At 46.8% G+C, this 20,397-nt stretch overlaps 3 protein-coding genes and 1 non-coding gene across 4 annotated transcripts; 1 reads left to right on the forward strand and 3 right to left on the reverse strand.

Annotated features, from left to right (window-relative positions):
- Positions 1 to 4,085: 4,085 nt before the first annotated feature.
- Hsp83 (Heat shock protein 83) lies at positions 4,086 to 7,295 on the reverse strand. The gene is made up of 3 exons (XM_089561701.1): positions 7,144 to 7,295; positions 5,644 to 6,951; positions 4,086 to 5,088 (listed from the first exon to the last, which is right to left on the reverse strand). The coding sequence occupies exons 2-3, from the start codon at positions 6,949 to 6,951 to the stop codon at positions 4,219 to 4,221; spliced, it is 2,178 nt and encodes a 725-aa protein (XP_089417827.1). The 5' UTR covers positions 7,144 to 7,295; the 3' UTR covers positions 4,086 to 4,218.
- Positions 7,296 to 7,527: 232 nt separating this feature from the next.
- lmgA (anaphase promoting complex subunit lemming A) lies at positions 7,528 to 19,303 on the forward strand. Its single transcript, XM_089561727.1, has 4 exons — positions 7,528 to 7,635; positions 8,573 to 8,692; positions 13,850 to 18,467; positions 19,079 to 19,303. Exons 1-3 carry the CDS (start codon positions 7,617 to 7,619, stop codon positions 13,963 to 13,965), a joined length of 255 nt encoding a protein of 84 aa, XP_089417853.1. The 5' UTR covers positions 7,528 to 7,616; the 3' UTR covers positions 13,966 to 18,467; positions 19,079 to 19,303.
- On the reverse strand, positions 17,781 to 17,854 carry TRNAT-AGU (transfer RNA threonine (anticodon AGU)). The gene has a single exon. It is a non-coding gene; the product is annotated as a tRNA-Thr (tRNA).
- Positions 19,300 to 20,013, reverse strand: LOC149331009 (uncharacterized). Its single transcript, XM_089561726.1, has 2 exons — positions 19,657 to 20,013; positions 19,300 to 19,526 (listed from the first exon to the last, which is right to left on the reverse strand). The coding sequence occupies exons 1-2, from the start codon at positions 19,845 to 19,847 to the stop codon at positions 19,322 to 19,324; spliced, it is 396 nt and encodes a 131-aa protein (XP_089417852.1). The 5' UTR covers positions 19,848 to 20,013; the 3' UTR covers positions 19,300 to 19,321.
- Positions 20,014 to 20,397: the final 384 nt, after the last annotated feature.

The raw sequence follows: 20,397 nt of genomic DNA on the forward strand, positions 1-20,397 counted from the left end.
ACCTAGCTCAAATTGTTGCACGTTCGCACTCTCCACATCACTTGGCAATTTGTTCCACATTTCAATTACATCGGAAGAAGGAATACCGGTACACATCCGTACGTGTGTTAATAGGCTACAGTAGTACCCTGCTGGGGTTTTTTCGGGAACCACATTTTAGAGGCGCTTTCACATAATGTTCTTTATTTATTTTTAATGCCCCTTAAATTTAATATTAATCGTTGAGATTATTTGCGCTACTACTGTCTGCCTGTTGTCATGAGGGACATCTGAACTGCGGGTGGAAGGATAATTTCGATGCTGCTACAGCACTGCCACATCAGGCTTAATTGAACGATTGTCAGAACTCATTTAAAGAATTTTTGCTGCACGTTTTGCAAAGTCTTTGTGCGAAACGCTTCAAGGTAGTTATAGAAAACACTTCTTTCGTCATTTCTGGTCCGTGCCAGGCACATTCAGTCAAGTTGGAATATGGCGCACCCAAGAAGTCCTGAGGTTTGCATTCTGTTTTTTCAGTCATCACTCAAGCGTAGCTTAGCAAGGCTTTATAGATTTACACTGCTTACTGCCAATATCAAGAAGATACCTTTTCAGCCATCGATTCTTCATTAAATTAGCTACTGCAGCCCCCGGTAAGCGCTAGAGTTTCTTGTGCAGAGTTTCTTTTTTGAAGGTTGAAATTTTTCAGAGGTGTTTTGATAATCTTGGCTGCAATCTTTTATGTCTGAACTGAAATCTTTTGGTGCTGACGAGCATTTACTTACTTTTATAGGCATTCCAGTTCATAACTACTGGTCTCCACAATACACCGTAACTGCAAGCTATGCTAATAGTATGCACGGTGCCAGAGCAGATTTGGTTATGTTTGATAAAAGTGCAGTCATCCACACACCTGTCTAAAGCGCTTGACCGGCACACCGGGGAATATAGTTGGGTCATTTTATGAACGGCCTAGGGCTCGAAAAGAAGCCTCACCGTGCGTGCACATTCCCATGGATTGTGTTTTACTCTTCATGCCTTTGAAAGCTTTAACGGGTGTGCCAGGTAGCGGTAATTGTCATCAATGGACAAAACAGCGTGCCACTCGAGCATCTTGGACAAGTGTGGGAGCGACTGTACTCCTTACTCTTCATGGCCATGGGTGTATTAACCTGAGCGGTGTTACAGGCTGTGCTCGGTTGCTTACAGGGATTTTGAAACACCTTCTAAGGAGAGCACATGAATTCACTCCATCACTACACTGTGTCGTCATGAACACCTGAGCCAAATATAATACACTTTTACATGCAGCAGCGAATTCACAGTTGCACATAAAAGTTGGCGAGCCCTTTCAGGCAACTTTTTTATGTTCACACCCTTTTCCATTGCACAGTGCTGCGTAAGCCAGTCAGGAGATGGTGACAGGTCAGGAAGCTCGCCCTGACGAATTCCCACATGTATCGGCTGTGGGGCCAGCGGGGCAGCACCGACCTTTCAGCATGCAAAAAGTGATGAGAGGAGAGGGAAAGACATACAGACACTGAAATTCAAATTTTAAAAAATTCTTAAAAAATTACTGCGAGATATTCATGAAGCTTTAACATCCCAAGCATACTGCAGGAGCCCTTTTAAGCTGCTGTTCTTGGGCATAGCAACAGTGTGGCTAGAACATATTTTCGAGAACTAATGTTAAAGAAAAATAGTGCTATCAAATAGAGAACAGGATGATACCTTCACGATGAATGTTCCTGTTCTCAAGCATCTCTTGTGCATTAACAAAGAGGAAAAAGCAAGAAAGACAGAACTGGCCATCATGCCTCAACCATCTACCTCAAGCCATTGAGAAAAGAAACTCGGTCAGATAAAGCAGTTGATAAGAACTAACCATGAATGGTGGCACAGTGGCAGTTAATCCTGTCTTGCCAGAGTATAATGATTAATCCAAGTAACAAAATGCAGTTAATGTTGGCGCAGTGGTGTTGTTTGTTGTCCCTTGTCTGTCTGTGCTGTTCGTTTTTTCATCTCTCGCAACTCACCCTATCCACTTGCCATAAACTGCACTCTGCATTTGCCCGAACAACCACTCACTGTCTTGCAGATATGCCACATGTCAAGAACAGATCTTGCAGAGATGGCTTTTCTAAAGCTGGCTTAGTCCAGCATTATTGGCATTTTTCTGCTGATTAGCTCATTGCCATGTTACGCTTGGTCATTGTCCCTTAATGCTTCGCAAGTGGGCCATCGCACGGAGCATTTTTAGTACTTTACTTTGAGTGTCGGGGCATGACAATGGTACAAATTCATGCTCATTGTCCAAGCTTGCTCATAACATGGTACAGCCCTAGTTCCTGTGCAGCTACCTAAAGAGTAAACAAATAGGGCAAACCTTGAACTTCTGCACCAGGCTTGCTGCTCATCATTAGCAGCAGCTAGATTGCTCCCAGTACCCCCCTTTACTTATGGGCCCAGAACAATGTTAACTACTCCCATTCTAGCTAACATATTTATCCGTTTCGGAATTTTGTACCTCACTTGGTACCTCCATGCAGTGAAAAGGGAAAGGTTTACAGGGAAATCAAGGAAGTGCCCGAGTGGTATCAAGCACTACCTCCGCAGCTTGCTTTGCTAGAGGTGCATGTCGCAGTCAGTGTCACGTGCATGTTAGCTCAACTTCACTTCCCTTAAAGGCCTCCTTTTAGGAATGTTACTGAACAGTTGGGGTTACTATCAAATCAATGATATGTTTTTTTGCTGGAAGGTGCAGTTTGGTAACTTAGGAAGGCTGCTAAATAGTTTTTATGGTTTATGGTTTATGGTGGTTTAACATCCCAAAGCAACTCAGGCTATGAGGGACACTGTAGTGAAGAGATCCAAAAATTTTGGCCACTTGGTGTTCTTTAATGTGCACTGACATCGCACGGTACACGGGCCTCTGGAATTTCGCCTCCATCGAAATTTGACTGCCGCAGCCAGGATTGAACTTGCGTCTTTCGGGTCAGCAGCCGAGCACCACAACAATTTATCCAGCCAAATTATTAACTAGTAAATTAGAAACTACGGTTTTCCAAGTAATGGTTATGACAGACTCTCTCCCTATTTTCTCATCATCCAAATCCACCAAGTCTCAGGCATTATGCCTCGTTCCTGATCCCGCTCCATCTAAATTTGGAACGGTTGCATTGGGTACCGGCCCATTTCACTTAAATGAGCTTGCAGATTCCTTAGCAAGCGCCTATCACTGCAGCCCAATTATTGCTGTCCTGCTAATCTGTGTATATACGCTGGGGCAAGGTTTCACAAAGCAACAGGAGTGTATGCTCTGCAAAATTTCCTTCTAGAAGCTCAGCGATTCCCATTCAGAATCTTTTGTTTCTTGGACTCCGTACTCAGTCAGTGCAAACTTAAAACATTACATGCATTAAATTCGAATTTGCACATAAAGCCATTGTCCCATCTTCAATCTCCTAGTTAACAGGTCCTCTTTCATTGTGTCGTCCAATCTGTCAGACCATACCCTATTTTTTTTTTTCCTCTAAACACTAGTTTTCAGCAATTGATGTGCCATGCTTACTAGAGGCCAACCAACCAGCCACTGGAGCAAGTCTTGCCAGTGGAGAAATAAAAGCTATCATATGGGCACATCAACCCATTATGAAGTGCACAGCATTGCATCAGTGATTTGTAAATGAGCAACATAACACTCTGCAGGGCATCATAGAAAATGCAAGGTAGATTTGAAAAAGAAAAAGTGAACAAGCATTACACAGCCTGCTAGACTGAAGAACTCGCCCAGAGCTGCAAAAATTTTTATTACATTCATACACAGATTGTACACCTAGCATACTGCGTGCACCATCCCCTGGGTACAATTTCTAGCATCTCGACCAAGTAATGATTCATATGTGCACACTTTCGGGTTAACTGGCCATGCAGTGTGGCACTTTTCACCCCACGCAGCTGAGTACCTCCTACTAACCATGAGGCTCCCCACTTAAAACAAAAATTGCAGATAATGCTGCATCATAGCGATGGTCATTTTTGTCTTAGCTGCCTACACACTTAAGTCGCCAGTGAACCTCACATGCAAAGCAAACAGCAGGCGAAGATATGGCAACAAACACAAAACATTTTATTCTGAACAAATATTACTTGTAACACTTATACATTTGGAATGAACACGCACGATGGTTGGTGAGCAAAGTATGTACAAGTGAGATGCTTAGGAGGATGGAGAGGCCTTTAGTCGACCTCCTCCATGCGAGAGGCGTCTTCGTCGTCCCCTTCCAGTGGGGGCATCTCATCGGCTGCTGGCGCCGCTGAGGTGTCTCCAGCACCTGCGACCTCATCGTCGTCGATGCCCAAGCCCAGCTTGATCATCCGGTAGATGCGGTCGGCGTGGAGCTGCGGGTCCTCCAGGGCGAAGCCCGAGCACAGCAGCGCCGTCTCGAACAGCAGCATGACGAGGTCCTTGACAGCCTTGTCGTTGCGGTCGGCGTCCGCCTTCTGGCGCAGAGTCTCCATGACTGGGTGGTCGGGATTCACCTCGAGGTGCTTCTTGGCCGCCATGTAGCCCATGGTGCTGGAGTCACGCAGCGCCTGCGCCTTCATGATCCGCTCCATGTTCGCGGTCCAGCCGTACTGCGACGTGACGATGCAGCAAGGAGACTTGACTAGACGGTTGGACACGATCACCTTCTCGACCTTCTTGTCCAGGATGTCCTTCATGACCTTGCAGAGGTTCTCGAACTTCGCCTTGTTCTCCTCCTGGCGCTTCTTCTCGGCCTCGTCCTCTGGCAGCTCCAGGCCTTCTTTGGTGACGGAGACCAGGGTCTTGCCGTCGTACTCCTTCAGCTGCTGCACGCAGTATTCGTCGATGGGCTCAATCATGTAGATGACCTCCAGACCGCGCTCACGGACCCGCTCGACGAAGGCGGAGTTTGCCACCTGATCCTTGGACTCGCCAGTGATGAAGTAGATGTGCTTCTGGTTCTCCTTCATGCGTGAGGCATAGTCCTTGAGCGAGCACGTCTCGTCGCCAGAAGCAGAGGTGTAGTAGCGCAGGAACTCTGCCAGCTTCTTGCGGTTCTGGGAGTCCTCGTGGATGCCCAGCTGCGAAAGAAAGAGGAAGATTGGTAAGCACCTTGAAAAGAGCGCGAGAACATCCAAACGCACGGACCACCATGCCTAGAGCGCTGCCGGCATGCAGCTACAGCGAATAAAGCAATCACTTTTGATGCGAGCACAAGTGCACATTTTCATAACAGAAAACTGGTCCTGCAATAATTCAACATTACCTCTGTTACTATGTACGCAGTCTCCACTGACTGCAACGCTTAATACTACGTACACAGACAGCTGTTCACACGCGAGAAAATTTGAGAGATCAAACAAAGCAGCCTACAAATGCTGCAATCTATGGAGAACGCCTGACAAACGAGGAGAAATGTAGGGCACGTACGATAGAATCACGCCAATTGGGCATACAGAGAGAGGCCCTGACGGATCCGAGAAATGCCCCAGAGCGATTTTCTTCCCTTGTGCACCACCACGGACATCACGGCGCCGACACCGAAACCTCACGAGAAGGCCCAGTGCCGGCGCTTGTGCGTGGCGCGTTTTGTGCAGGAAGGTAAGTGGACAGGCCAAGAAATTGGAAAAACCTACCTTGATGTTCTTGCTGAACTGCTCGTAGAACTTCTTGTACATGTCGCGGTCCTCGGCGATGCTGTCGAAAAGCTCGAGGCACTTCTTGACCAGGTTCTTGCGGATCACCTTGAGGATCTTGTTCTGCTGGAGCATCTCACGGGAAATGTTGAGGGGAAGGTCCTCGGAGTCGACGACACCCTTGATGAAGTTGAGGTACTCCGGAATGAGGTCCTCGCAGTTGTCCATAATGAATACCCGGCGCACGTAGAGCTTGATGTTATTCTTCTGCTTCCGGTTCTCGAAGAGGTCGAACGGCGCACGCTTGGGCACGAAGAGCAGGGCGCGGAACTCCAGCTGGCCCTCGACCGAGAAGTGCTTGACGGCCAGGTGGTCCTCCCAGTCGTTGGTCAGCGACTTGTAGAACTCGCCGTACTCCTCCTGAGAAATGTCATCCGGATTGCGCATCCAGATTGGCTTGGTCTTGTTCAGCTCCTCATCCTCGGAGTACTTCTCCTTAATCTTCTTCTTTTTCTTCTTGTCCTTCTCGGACTCGTCGTCATCCTCGACGTCCTCGATCTTGGGCTTGCCCTCCTCGTCGGGCTTCTCTTCCTCGGCCTTTTCTTCCTTCTCCTCCTCCTCGTCATCAGACACTTCCTTCTCGCGCTCCTTCTGAACGAGCAGGCGGATGGGGTAGCCGATGAACTGGGAGTGCTTCTTCACCACATCCTTGATGCGGCGCTCCTCCAGGTACTCAGTCTGGTCCTCCTTCAGGTGCAGCACTATCTTTGTGCCGCGTCCCAGGGGCTCCGTGTTGTCGGTGCGGATGGTGAAGGATCCGCCGGCCGAGGACTCCCACGTGTACTGCTCGTCATCGTTGTGCTTGGATGTGACGGTGACCTTGTCGGCTACCAGGTAAGCCGAATAGAAGCCCACACCGAACTGGCCGATCATGCTGATGTCGGCGCCGGCCTGCAGCGCCTCCATGAAGGCCTTGGTGCCAGACTTCGCGATGGTACCCAGGTTGTTGATCAGATCCGCCTTGGTCATGCCGATACCGGTGTCGATGATGGTCAGGGTGCGGTCGTCCCGGTTCGGAATGATCTTAATGAACAGCTCCTTCTGAGCGTCCAGCTTGCTCGGGTCTGTGAGAGACTCGTAGCGAATCTTGTCCAGGGCATCGGAAGAGTTGGAGATCAGCTCCCGGAGGAAGATTTCTTTGTTCGAGTAGAACGTGTTGATGATCAAGCTCATCAACTGGGCGATCTCCGCCTGAAAGGCGAAGGTCTCCACTTCTCCGGATTCCTCCATTCGCGCTTCCTCAGGCATCTGCAAATCGACAAAGGCGGACGCACGCCGGTTAGTGCTGGCGAAGAACGCAAATCGACAAAGGCGAACGCACGCCGGTTACCGCTGGCGAAATTCCACACAAAATGTTTAATAAATCCAAGCGAGAGCTATGAAAATCACCTACACTTGTAGATAAGAAAAGAAAACTCAACGATGAACCGAAATACTTACTTTGATGTGGCACTTGCTACCGTCGCAGCTCACGGGAACAAGCAATACTGTACCTCACCACGCGGTGGACGCCGGCTTTTAAAGACGCCGCAGAAAGTTCTCGGCCGTTCTCTTCTTCGTATATCGCTCCGCACTTCCGGTGCAAATCCTCACAATCGGTGTAAAAAATTTTATAAAACAGTATGGCGTGTATTTATTACTTGTTTACGTAATATATTTCGCAAGCAATATTGTTTTGAAGATTTGACATTGAATCAATAAACTATTCAAGTTTATGTCAAGGACTCGTTACAGGAACCAGTATTATTGGAGTAAAAAGGTGCAGAATTCTAGAAGGTTCTAGAAGGTTCGGGAAGGATTTCGGCGCAAAGTAGTCCCTTTTCCTGCGGAAGTCGGCGTGACAGGAATGACGTCACGGTTTTTGTCCGCGCTTTTTACCCGGCAAGATTCGCGAACGTTCTACTTTTTTCGAGATGAAAGTGACCATTAAACGTACGGAGATGTCCAGATTTCCTAAGTATATTTCTCGCTGTCGACGCCCGGCTCAGTAAGCGATGAATTGCGAATGGTCGTACTTATTTTCACGCTCTAAATTGGGCAGCGTTCGTAATTTCGAGTGCCTAACGGCGTTTTCATCCGTCGCATGCCTTCGGCGTGCGTTTGAAATTAGCGTGTTGTGTAGAATACTGGGCTGTCCTTGATGACCCTTTTAATGCATGCGTTTATAGGTTGGAGAGCACATTTTAAGTGGCAAATGCCTTGTTTTACTTGGCATAGATCGGTCTCACGATTCAGTTGGGGCGTCTGTTGCGCACTGGCAGACTGGTTTTTATGTGCACAAAACTGCAGTTGGAACACTGCGTTCAGAGCCCGATCACGCACATAATGAATAAATTTTGATCGTAACACGGCGCATTTGCAACGATGTTAAATGAACGCGAGCGGTGCCCGTAGTAATGAATGACACGTTTAATGCGTTGTGCTTCGTTGCGTCGTAGTGACGGCGTGGGAGGGGTACCACGCCTCTGTGTCGTTGGCATTTATTGTAAACGCGATGTGACTGAAAATCAGGCGCAGAGGTAATGAATTGTGCGTTTCTACGCGTTTTTGGGGTCGTTTGCCGGCTGCATCTTGACAAAACGCTACGTAGCATTGGCGTTCCAAGCTGACTACTCGGGACGCTTCGGACCGCCAAAAAACAACGCGTTTACACTTGACACCTTACGATCTAAATGCATGGAGAAATCAAGCTCGCGACGTGGGGTTGCTGCATTGACGCCTCGAATTCGTCAGCCTACGAAGCGACGAAGTAAAGAACACTGCCGGTGGGCGGTAGTATGAGCGTAGCATCCCACGTGTAAGCGCGTCAGCGTCGTATCGAGTGTAACGTATCTCTACGTCGGATTTTGAGAACTGTGGCAATCCCCAGGTTGGACCAGCGTCGCATCCTGGCGTTGGATCGCCAACGACGACAACTGCGGTATCTGCAGGGTGCCGTTCGATGGCTGCTGCCCCGACTGCAAAATGCCCGGTGATGACTGCCCCCTCGGTGAGTCTGCTCCACTCCCATTTCGTCACCACGGCGTTTATAGCTCGTGAGAGCGATATCTCCTGCCGTGTCAGTTATTGCTCCCATGAGCGTTCGTTCCGCAGCTGCTCAGTAGCAGAGCTGCACAATTATTACTCCCACAAAATTTAATTGTTTATGTGGGCTTGTAATAGTAATCATTCTTTCCGTCACACCACCGGGTAGAATCAACGGCACAGAGTTCGTGGTCTTTAGTTTACTCAGTGAACACGAGGATCAATAATGTATTCCCTGCTTTGGCGTAAATGTAAAGTTTTGTGAAGCGGTGGTCACGCCAAGTGTCCCCGAACGACAAGTGCGTATCAGTGAGTTCTGCGTTGATTGTAAAATAACGAAGAAAATGCTCATTTGCATATTAAAGAAGCGTCATGTTAAGCAGTGCGCAGAAATTAATGCGGACAGGAGAAATTTCTTGGCTTTCAAGAGCTTATTTCTAGGTGCATGTAAATCTTTGCTTGCAAAATGCGTGATATGCAAAGGAAATAAAGAAAAATACTGCAGGTGAAAAGGAATGTGGAATGTTGATTGGCCCAGTGCATTTGGAAAGGATTTCCACTCACTGGAATCACTGCAAGTGGAGATCTGTGTGCAGTTATTGAATAATATTTTGATGTCACGACACACGGCTACTCTGCTCACTATACTTGTGCTTAATTGGTTAGTACGTGCCCTAAGCGCAAAATGAAAAAAAGGTAGAAGTAGGCGCAGTGAAACTTGAAAGGCCAAGTTGATGTCATGATGTCATGGAAAAAAACTAAAAAATGATGAGTGCTGTGCAGAAAATGACAGGGAAATACAGTGAAGACCTCTGGAGCATGTTTCTTAAGAAACCTAAATATGGCTGTACAAATATAAGTGTTGTGTAGGTGCTGAGGCAGTCAGTATCAAATTGAAGGCAACGTCGTTTGGTAGGTGTTGTTTCATTTACAGTGCAGTGGGTGTACTACATACGCAGCCAGCAACGGTGCTGATAAAGCATTGTTGCAGTGCGTACCGTTAGTTATGGAAACAGACGTGAGGCAGACACAGGACAACCGAGCAGAGTGCTTGGGGAAGAACTGCGTTTTGCCTTTCGCAATGCCACTGTCTAATGTCTTCCGGGTGTTGAACCTTTTGAATGCTACCTACGAAACTAGCATTGACTCTGGTGTTGCACGCTTGTCAACACCTCAAGCTCTCTAAGCTGTAGAAAGTTGCTGCTCAGACATGCATTATGCCCTCGCTTCTATGCCAAGTATTGTGTCAGAAGCTTTAAATTGTGGTGTGTGTTAACAACTACGAAAAAAAAAAAGGTACATGGTAACCAATGCTTGCATAAAGGCTATGAGAAACAATCAGCAGGTCTTGCTGACCTTCTTAGGAGTGTTTTCTGTGAAGGTGTATGTACAGAAAATAGGCATAAATGTGAGTTCAATGGAAATAGTGCCTTATCATATTTATATCTTTGTAATGCCTCAACCTTATTTCCTGTAAGGGTAGCTACCATTGCAAGGCATTGCAAGGTGCTAGGACACCATTATGTTTGGAGTCCAAGTATTTGCCACATGTAACCAGCATATACATCCTTAATAGGTATTGTTGTCTTGTAGCATAGGTTTTTGGGTTGCCTGTTCTTGTTGAGAGGTTAGAAGCATTGACTTTGCACTGAGCAAGCTATGTTTGCCCATCGTTTAACCAGAGTCCCTCTCTGATTTAACAGCACCGGTAGGCCAACCCGTAAATAAGATTGTGGTGCACGGTGTAAGAAATATTTCAGGTGATACAGCTCACCGCGCCGTCCACACGGCGCCCGGAGAGGAAATTCAGTACCCATTTCCCTCCCAGGCCACCAGATGGCGTTAGAGCCGAGGGGGCTTAGCGCCTTGCGCTGTGTTCGTAGCGTGCTGCTTTTGCGCTTGCTTTTCACGTTTGTGTCTTGCTTTGTTCGTGATGATTTCACTTGTTTGGTGGTGTTTGGTTGCCAAGGATTATCTGCTTCATGCGTGTAGTCAAGTCGTCTCTTTGAAGGCAAAAGAAATGGGGAAAAAGTGCTTTGTGTTAACCCGTGTTTTCTGGTCACACTATGACACGCTATACGTTGCAGACACTAAGCATGAATGCAAATTCAGGGTTTGTCCTAAACTCTCATACTCACATCTAAACCCAACAAGTACTGAAAAGATGCGCGTGAAACTAGCAACACTGCTGTTCAGCCTCAGCGTTGCCAATGGGCTAGAGTTCTATTCCAAAAGAGGTACGCCAGGTCTAGATAGTGTCAAGGACACTGTTCATTTTACTGTGAAAATGAGCAATTTATTCGATGCATTTAATCGGAAACATCAAAAGGAAGGGTTAAAAATGCACAGTCAAGATTTTGTTGTTCTGGAATCTTTTCTGAATTGGCTCAATGAATGGGAAAAAGACGTGAAGGCAGAGATGTTCTGTCAAATTCAACTGCCGAGGGCTTAAGAGTGACTATTCTCTCAAGCATGTAACTTTCGAAGTACCTGTTGGAGAAATGAAATTTCAAGTATGTTTTAACTGCGAAGTTTAACCAAGATGTGCTCGACAAATTATTCGGTATTATCCGCCAAGCAGGTGGGCAAAATGAGCTCCTGTGTCTACCAACTTTCTTGCAGCTGTACAGCATGCTTTCTGTGTACAGCTCGTTGAAACCTCCAAGATATGGTAACTGTCAGGTACTATCTTTGTCAAAATTAGCCAGGTTGCATGGTTTGCTTCTAGCTCGTACAGTGGAACCCTTACAGCTTCCCTGAAGCTCAAATAGCAGTTAAAGGGAAGGACTGGGGGTCTTTTTACCTTCCAACAACTTTTGTTCTTTGTTTGTTGAGCCGCCGCGGTGGCTCAGTGGCTATGGTGCTCGGCTGCTGTCCCGAAAGACGCGGGTTCGATCCCGGCCGCGGCGGTTGAATTTATTTGGAGGAGAAATTCGAGGCCCGTGTACTGTGCGATGTCAGTGCACGTTAAAGAACCCCAGGTGGTCGAAATTTCCGGAGCCCTCCACTACGGCGTCTCTCATAGCCTTAGTCGCTTTGGGACGTTAAACCCCATAAACCAACCAACCACTTTTGTTCTTTAGGAAAGCCACAAGGGCTCAACTATACAAAATAGAAGCAAACCATGAAGCCTGGTTACTTTTGACAAAGACGGTACATGACAATGAAGACTCGCGTCTGATAAACCTGTCCGACATGATTCTAGCCTTCAAAGAACCTTACGAGCCACGTATCAATGAGCTGAAGGCCAAACTTGATGGTCTTGTAGAGAGAGAATGAATGTGAGGACTTTATTCACAACGAACCCGACTCAGGTAGTGTAACCGATTGTATAATTTATTATGTGACCGGGTTTCTATGCAGGAAACTGCTGAAATGCACCGATTGCTCAGCGTGCAAAACTGGGCTAACGGCTTCTGCAAACGTGACCAGGCCTGAAGCAGCTTTAGCTTTGCAGAAAACACGAGGCGGGCTGCTACATGCAAATGTTGCCATATTTTCTCTTAAACGGAATAGAAAAACAGTTTCAGAAACATGCTTCTGATAAGAATGTCTACGACATAACTGTCGACTACATTCTAGACAATCATAAGATGTCATTTCCATGCGGTGAGCATAAAGTCGCATAATGGCACAAGTCGTGCATTATTACGTAGCACTACGCATGCGTCAGTATTGCAAGCAGGTGAAATAGAATGCTGAAAACAAACAAAAGCTGCGCAAGCTATCGAAGCTAGTTTAAAACTGTTTTATCCTCGTTGAAATTTTGAAGTACAGTACTCACGGATTGAAATAGGACACTTGAGGCACGCGGCCACGCACTCCGAGTGTCCTATTTCAATCCGTGAGTACTGTACTCTTTTTGTTGCATTGTCACAGAGTAAAGTATCGCCCACGGGGCCTGTTTGTTGTCATAACTGCGTAATGAATTGGTGCATTTCATTGCTTGTGTTTTCAGAGAATAAATTGAAGTGCGTTCTATATGCCTTTGAAATTCTTGAAGCTGCTTCCCTCTTTTTAACCCGAGCTCTACAAACCCCTACCTGTAGTGAAAAGCCGTTTGTGTGCCACGAGAAAAAAATATACACACATACTACTTGTCAGTACTTTTGTGGGCGTCAGTATTGCATCCAATACCTGCGGTTCTAAATTCCGTAGGAATGATGACCTGTTACCGAACTATGTACACCAGTGTCTAGCTGTTCTACACACACATGGAAAACAAAAGTGGCGATCGAAATAGCGGACGTTGGTAGACATGGCTAGCTGTGATATAATTGCTGCAGCTCGATTGTGCTTTTTTATCTACACAATAACAGGCCATGTTAGGCGTTCGTTGCCTGAGGAAAAGCGGACCACACGCCAAAAATTATCGCCGTTTCAGATGTCATCGCATCTTTAAAGTAACATCAGGTCATAACCTGGAAATCTAGCTGACCAGTTTCGCTGAAAAGTACCATTAAAATCAAGTAAGTTCATTTCGCACAGGTGTGGCACGCGTCACGGCGCACATTTGAAAGCCTCCTGTACAGTAGCGCCATCTCAAGGTGAAGCGTCGAAGTTGGTACGAAATTTCCGCGGCCGCGGAGGCGCTGTTACTACACCTGAAATATTTCTTACACCGTGTTGTGGTGCTTAATAACCTTCACCCTCCCCCACTTTGCACATGCATGCTTGTACAACCTCTTAACATTTTTCAAGCCAGTCCTCAACATTAATTGCTTTAAAGCATTACAGCCAGAGCTCTTGGTTGTGTTTTCTCCTTTTTTGTTCTGATTTGTCCTCCCCTTTGAAAACCGTGATTTTTAGTAGTGCTGCAAGCATTTTCCAAGGGACGTTCAGCCATTTTTCTGTATTTTGTCGGTCACAAGCTTTTTTTAAGATAATTACAGGATGTATTACTTTGCAGTAGATATTGTAAATATTATTTTTTGTGTGTTTTTGGTTTCATCCTGCCTGCAGTGTTACACAACTAATGAATAAAAAGAAGAAGAACAAAAATTAAATGTGGGAACTCTCAGAAGGTGTGCGTGCTTTCAGTGAGTGTGTTTACGTGTAGGGCACCTTCCGCAGCGCTGACACTGTGGCCGTCACTGACCGTGTTCTCCCTGCCTCTTTGCAGTGTGGGGCCAGTGTTCGCACTGCTTCCATATCCACTGCATCATGAAGTGGCTCAACTCTCAGCAGGTGCAGCAGCTCTGCCCCATGTGCCGCCAGGAGTGGAAGTTCAAGGAGTGAGCCCAGTGGGAGGAGGACCTCAGATTAAAGCCATGGTGTCCGCCACCATGCCTCGCTTGTGGCACTTCAAACGAGTTGCTGGGCTAGCTCACAGGGAAGAAGGACTTGAGCCAGGGCTAGTGTCGAGGTGTTGCTCAAGGCATCGCCTGCTTTGGGGTCACCCGACAGGGCATCTGTAGCAAAAAAAAAAAAGAACGATGTGCTAGTGTCATGTGACACGAGCTTTGGCACCCACTGTTCCGTGGGTCATGGATGTGGTCACGATCGTGTGGAAAGGTTTGAATGCACCATGCGGCCATGCCATGTGATGATGGCTGTTTGTGTGGGCTATGACTACGAAATCTCACGGGGGAAGTCTGGTTGCTACGGCCGATATTGTAAAAAGAATTGAAAGGAACAAGATTTTGATGAAGCTGGCACTCGTGATGACATGGGTGTGGTGTCTAGTCGAAAGGTCGGCATCAGTTTTGGTCATTCCTTTCTTCATTTTTATTTCCTTTTCAGGAACGGTGCAGAAAACACAAAAGGAATGCGTCATATTCCACCTCATGAGCTCAGCTTAAACATTGGTGCTTTTATATACTCATTGCAGTCAGTACCTTGTGGGGAGTGTAATCGTAAATGACACTGCTGCTGTGATGCCTGCTCAAGCCTCACATTTGCAGTGGGTCTCTGCAGTGGTGTTTGCAGTTTTCACTCTGCCTCAATTTCCCTCATTGGGATACGGTGGCCGCAACTGGCTAAGGACAGAGTTAATTGGAGAGACATGGGAGAGGCCTTTGCCCTGCAGTGGGTATAACCAGGCTGATGATGATGATCATGATCCCTTTTTTGGCACAGGGCAGGCACTAGATGGTGTGCTTGGTGTTGCAGATATGGAACTACATCTTGGCAACTCATATATGGCAAAAAAGGCGTGGGTCTCCAATATCTGGCCTTGCAGGGACATCATTATATCTTTTGCATTTGAAGAGACTGACAGTAAAGTTTCATGGGCTTTAATTTTTTTTTTTTCTTGACAAACGGAGAGCTTGGCACCCAAAGTGCCCAGTGCCCATTCCAGCAGTGATAGCATTAGTAACACCCTTTAAAGTATGTTCAAAGCATTTTTTTTTTTTTTAGTGGTGTACATTCTGTTTTACGAATACCAATATCATCATACCATAAACATATTTGTCTCAAGCTGCAAAAACAGTGGTTCAGGGAACAATTTGATGGTGTTGGCATATTGCTTTTGTGCTAACATCTTGGTGTATGCAAAGTTGCTGGCACATACCTCCATATTTTAAGGGCGATCACTGTTATAGCATTTCACTTGACAGCTTTCAGTCAACGTTCTCACTCTGAAATTAGTGCTAATAAAATATAGCTAGCTGAGTGAGGTAAAGTGATGCTCCAAAACTTAGACCATAGGATGTTGCTTAGTAGTAGTCTCTGTGCAAAATTTTAGTCAGAAATCCTTCTTATTTAACTAGTGGCACTAATTCCATCAGTTAGGCAAGATCTTTTAGTTTAAGCTACAATTTTGTGAGATGTCCTGGTCACTTGCCAGGTCCTTTAATCTTGCATGGTAAGTTGAGAAAATGTCATTCAGATTGAAAATGATGAGAGCATGGATCGGAGGAAGGCCCTCGCCGTTGCTGGTGTATTCAAGTCTTGAATGGTCGAAAATGAAAACAGTGTTGGTGATCTCACCAGCAGCAAATATCACTAGGTGCTGAATCCACTTGCCAAGAGGTTCTTGCTCCAACAGCACAACTGGGTATGGAGAACGCCATTTTCTGATAGGGAGCACCAGTGTTTGTGAGTGGGCGAATTGGTGGGTAAAAGAGCACAGAAAAAAATAAAACTAAGCGCCAAATGTACAGTGTGGGCAGTTCAGCTGTACCTTGTAAATATGTTGAATAAACAAGCTTCATTTACTGAACATTCTGTTCTGTGTACATGCTTTCCTTTGAGAAAACATGCTACATGTTGCTATGGGCATTAGTTCTGTGGTAAGACAAGCTGTCTTTGGTGTATATTGGGGCTTGTTTACAGATACAGCATGTGGTACATGGGACTCAATCCCCTAAAGCTAGACTGGGGGAATTAGGGCCACTTGTATTTTGTTTTTGTTTTTTCTTAATGTGCATTGACATCGCACAGCACATACATTTCGCTTCCATCAATATCAGTGTGCGGGTTAGGCATTATACACGCACTTATGTAAGGGAAGGCTCCCTGCCTTCCCTTAATTACATTAATTGGAGCAGTCAGTTTGTGCTGCAGTAGGTGACTAAGGTAAGTAGTCTAAAAGAAAGTGGTCAAGGTGTTAGTGGAGTAGGATAGATTAAAATTGCTGCTGTTTTCTCTTTCTTTCATGCTTTTGGGGCATTTCACGAAATAACAGGTGCAAGAAGAGGCATTGAAATACTGCATGTATTTGCCAATCTCATGGGCAGAGGTGCTAATAATTTTTTGGAAGAGCATAGAACTGCCCCTAATTCCCATCAGCATCAACATTCGTCAGTGTGCAATACTTAGTTCATTGTGTGCACATGCATTACTCTGTATATCTAATTTGCACGTTACCGTTGGTGGTTACGACTCTTGGGGAAATGCCTTTGTTAGAACTGTTTACATGCTAGAGCACAAAAAAAAAGTGGGCTATAGGTAAGGAAAAGCTCTCTACATCTTGAGACGTTGACATCCACTAAAACACAAACTCTGTCGGCAGTCCCTTTGCAACAGCTGAAGCCTGCCAAAGAAATTCGAAACGGATCATGCCCACCTTGCAAGCATACCATTGGAAGGAATTGTCTTTGATGTGTGCCCTACCTAATTTATTAAAATGCCTGGGCCAAGAGTAAGTCTTTTGTAACCTGTGACTTTAAAATAAGTAGCTTTTATCATGTTTGTGTTTTGCTTTGGCATTCAGTCATTCAGTGCTCATTTACACATAAAAAGATTTATGCAACTGCTACATCTGTGTAATCTTCATAAGGGGCTACCAATGGTGTCAAGCTGCTGCTCTTCCTCTAGAGAAAGAAATTCATTTTGAGACCATTGGTAGATCTATCTGCCCACACGAGGTCACGCTTGGGCATGCAGTATGGTACACTAAATTAGGCTCCTAGTTGGGAATCTGTTGTATTTTGATATTGATACGGATCCTTTCTGCATAGCAGTTAAAAGTACAATTTGGGATGTTGGTTGTTACAAAATAACTGCATGAATATTGTAACCATGTATTGCAGCACATTATTTATGACAAGGAAGGTGCTGGACAACAATAATATTAATTAAATTAGTAATTAATAAAAAAGTGAATGGACACATTTCTAAGCATTACTGTGTTGGATGCATGCATAATATGTCTAGTCTGTTTGTATTCTTGCTTTGCTCCAACTTCTGCTGCATTCCTTAATACCTCTATCTTAGCCAGCGTTTGGTTGCTTCACCAGGTTTTCACAGCTCACATATCTCACCGCACAGCGCATCTCTTGCCCAGAGTGCAACTTTTTCAGGATCTTACCCCAGCAAATCGCCGCCGATCACATGCCAATCTGCATTTCTTGACGTCGTCATAACTCATATCCAAAGGCAATGACTGTACTGTTTTATTCTTCAAATATGTTAAAGTGAAGCGAAGTGTGCGTCCCACCTTCATATTGTGTGAATATATTAAGGAAAAGGTGAAAAGCATAAGGACTGCTAGAAAGCAGTAGGTGGCTATTGCATAGTGGGAAGTTGCTAGTACGTGAACCGACATTAGGCGATTGCCGCGAGTGTATAATAGGAAATAAAAAGATGAGCCGACGACGCTAATCGCCAGGCACCGGTGGGATTCGAACCCACGATCTCCTGTTTACTAGACAGGCGCTTTAACCAACTAAGCCACGGCGCCGATGCTGACGGGCGTCAAAATTAAGTTTATATACCATATCCATAAATATGATTTCTTTTTCTTCACGGTGTCAAAAATCTTGGCAAGAATTGGTTTTGATTGCTTTAACCGGCCTTTTGAAGCTCATTGTGGTCTCTCCCACACGGCGTAGCACCTCACTTTTTTGTCTGTTTAAAATGAATCGTTTCTTGCGTTTAGTCGTGTATGGATTTCGTCTCAGTGTCGTGTTGAACAACACCTTAGTGGTGTTAACATACACCACTAAGCGGAGTCAACTTTAGTAACGAAAATTCAAGGCAAATCGTTGTTGACGCTTCCTCGCAAACGGCGTTACGGCTACTTACGGCGTTGCAGCGTAGCCATTGCCAATCCACGCCAAGCCAACAAGAGCAAACTTGTCGGAAAACACAAGAGTTCAATTCAACTATATTCAACTGCGGCCGCGTGCATGTTTACAGCAGTGAACCGTCAACGTGCCCCAGATTTCTGAATCAGTGTTATAATAACTTGACATTACATATCGGCACTAGGCTACAGACCGCCCATGAAGTGGTTCTCTGTGTAGCGGATCCGCGGCCTACGGCGACTACTCGAGGGCGAACGCCAAGGGCAAGTGAGTAGAGTTTACAGCGTACCGTAGTACATGGCTACTAAGCGGCATGCCGACGGAGTCGCGCAATTGCGCACTGAATTCGGCATCCTGTGCGTGCTTCTACGCACCGTTTACAGCCGGCTACCGCCGGAGAGCGGCCTGGGCCGCCTGCGCAGGCTGCGCCGGACCCTTCGAGGTCTGGTGCAGTCGCGGTGTGCGGCCAACGGAGCGCTTGCGGCTCAGGCAGCCGCTGACTGCGAGCTATCCGCTGCCTACTTAATCCAAAGGATGCAAAAAGGCCACCAGTTAGAGACGCTGCTGTTGCTGCTCGCTACTACGGCGCGTATCCGCTGTCTCGTCCAGCGGTTGGCCCGACGAGACGAGGAGGACGTATCCAAGCTAAAGCGCCTGTATCGCCGGCTGCTGAAGAAGGGTTGCACCAAGCCCGTGTTACTGAAACGCACCTGCATACGGGGGCTGCGTGGAGTGCGTTCGGGACGCAGTACGGTCGCGGTGGAGGCGCGAAAACTACGTGCTGTGTGTTCGCGGTAGCAACGGCTAGACAGCTCCTGTGGACCATTGAAGCTTGCCTCTCCACTACATCGTCTCCACTCCAATTTGTGTCGTTGCAGTGCCCTGGCGCAAGTTTGTACCCGGGCGTGCCACCGTGATCGTCACGGGCTGGATGACGTTCATCTACTGGGGATGGCTCCAGATCTCTCAGAACGACCTGTTTGTGCCGCCCCAAGACAGGAGGCCTCCGCCGCACGTGCTACTGCGCGACTACGTCGCCAAGCGGTGGAAGTTGGGAGGTGCTGGCGACGGTGATGGCGGCAATAAAGGCAAAAGCGACCAGTCTTTTGTGTGATTTTTTATTATTGCTGCTCCTGCGGCGTGTGCTCGTCGTCCGGCAGGCACAGTCCTCGCGCCTGCAGCGCGGACTCAACCTGAGCTCGCGATTGGCGCACCTGCGGCGCCGCAGCGCGGCCAGCCAGCAGGTCTCGCTCGAGCTGCGCCAAGCGGTTAGCTAGTTCGGACAGCTCGGCCCGTTCTCCACCTTCGGCGAAACTGCACGCTCCCCTGCATGAAGAATAATAAAGCTTCGGTTAATTAAATTTCGCGCACGCGCTACGGAGCACGCGCGTGCGCCATAAATGGTGGATATGTGTCGGAGTTCGCGAGTAGAGCAACGTGAGGAGGCTTCACTCACCGGACCAGACCTCTCCAGACGGCCACCTGACGAAGCAGCTGGAAGCCCTCGCGGAATCCTTGGTCGAAACCCGCCTGCAGCGCGCGTTCTTTACCCTCGGCCAGGCCGTCCCGAAGCCCGTCCTGATCGCGCGCTGCCTGCAGACGTTGCCACTCGACGTCTGCGACGCGAGATTCCCAGCCGTCGCCCATGTCTGTCACCGCCGATGTCGCCCGGCCATGCCCTCCACCACACCAGATTTTCTCAAAACAGGATTAGCGTGTTGCCCCTTAAACGATAAATGTTCTGCGGCTGAACACTACGGTATGGTGGCTAGAAGTACGGGCCGTTCCGAAAGCGGCCATTATTCATACTTGGATTGGTTTGGCTTGTTTTCATACGGATTGAGCTGCTGCTGATGCCGATGGGCATCTAGACGGTTTAGTATCGGCAAGAACGCTAAGAGGTTTGGCGATTTAGAGTTGGCCTCAGTTTTTTTTAGTAGAAAACCGATTCCAGTTGTTTAAAATTGACTCTACAGGTTGGAATGGGCTACTACACGCTTCTTTTTTTCAAGCAGCTGCGGACGAACTTGAGAAGGCATCATTTTGACCCAGTGACTCGTAATTAAAGGTCACAACAAACGCTTTCAACATGCCTATAGTTGAAGATTCCCATCACGATTATGAAGAACGCTGGAAGCAATGGTAACGTGTATATTTTCAAAGGTTGTAGCCAGAGGGACACGACATCATATTACCG

This window comes from Amblyomma mixtum, chromosome 9, assembly GCF_055824585.1.
Source record: "Amblyomma mixtum isolate Tamu chromosome 9, ASM5582458v1, whole genome shotgun sequence".
Classification (NCBI taxonomy): Eukaryota; Metazoa; Arthropoda; class Arachnida; order Ixodida; family Ixodidae; genus Amblyomma; species Amblyomma mixtum.

Coding starts and splice junctions, on each gene's coding strand:
- lmgA (XM_089561727.1), top strand. Junction 8,693..13,849: donor CGGTGATGACTGCCCCCTCG/GTGAGTCTGCTC, acceptor GCCTCTTTGCAG/TGTGGGGCCAGTGTTCGCAC.
- Hsp83 (XM_089561701.1), bottom strand. CDS start 6,951: ATGCCTGAGGAAGCGCGAATGGAGGAATCCGGAGAAGTGGAGACCTTC. Junction 5,089..5,643: donor AGTTCAGCAAGAACATCAAG/GTAGGTTTTTCC, acceptor TTTCTTTCGCAG/CTGGGCATCCACGAGGACTC.
- LOC149331009 (XM_089561726.1), bottom strand. CDS start 19,847: ATGGGCGACGGCTGGGAATCTCGCGTCGCAGACGTCGAGTGGCAACGT. Junction 19,527..19,656: donor GTCTGGAGAGGTCTGGTCCG/GTGAGTGAAGCC, acceptor TTCTTCATGCAG/GGGAGCGTGCAGTTTCGCCG.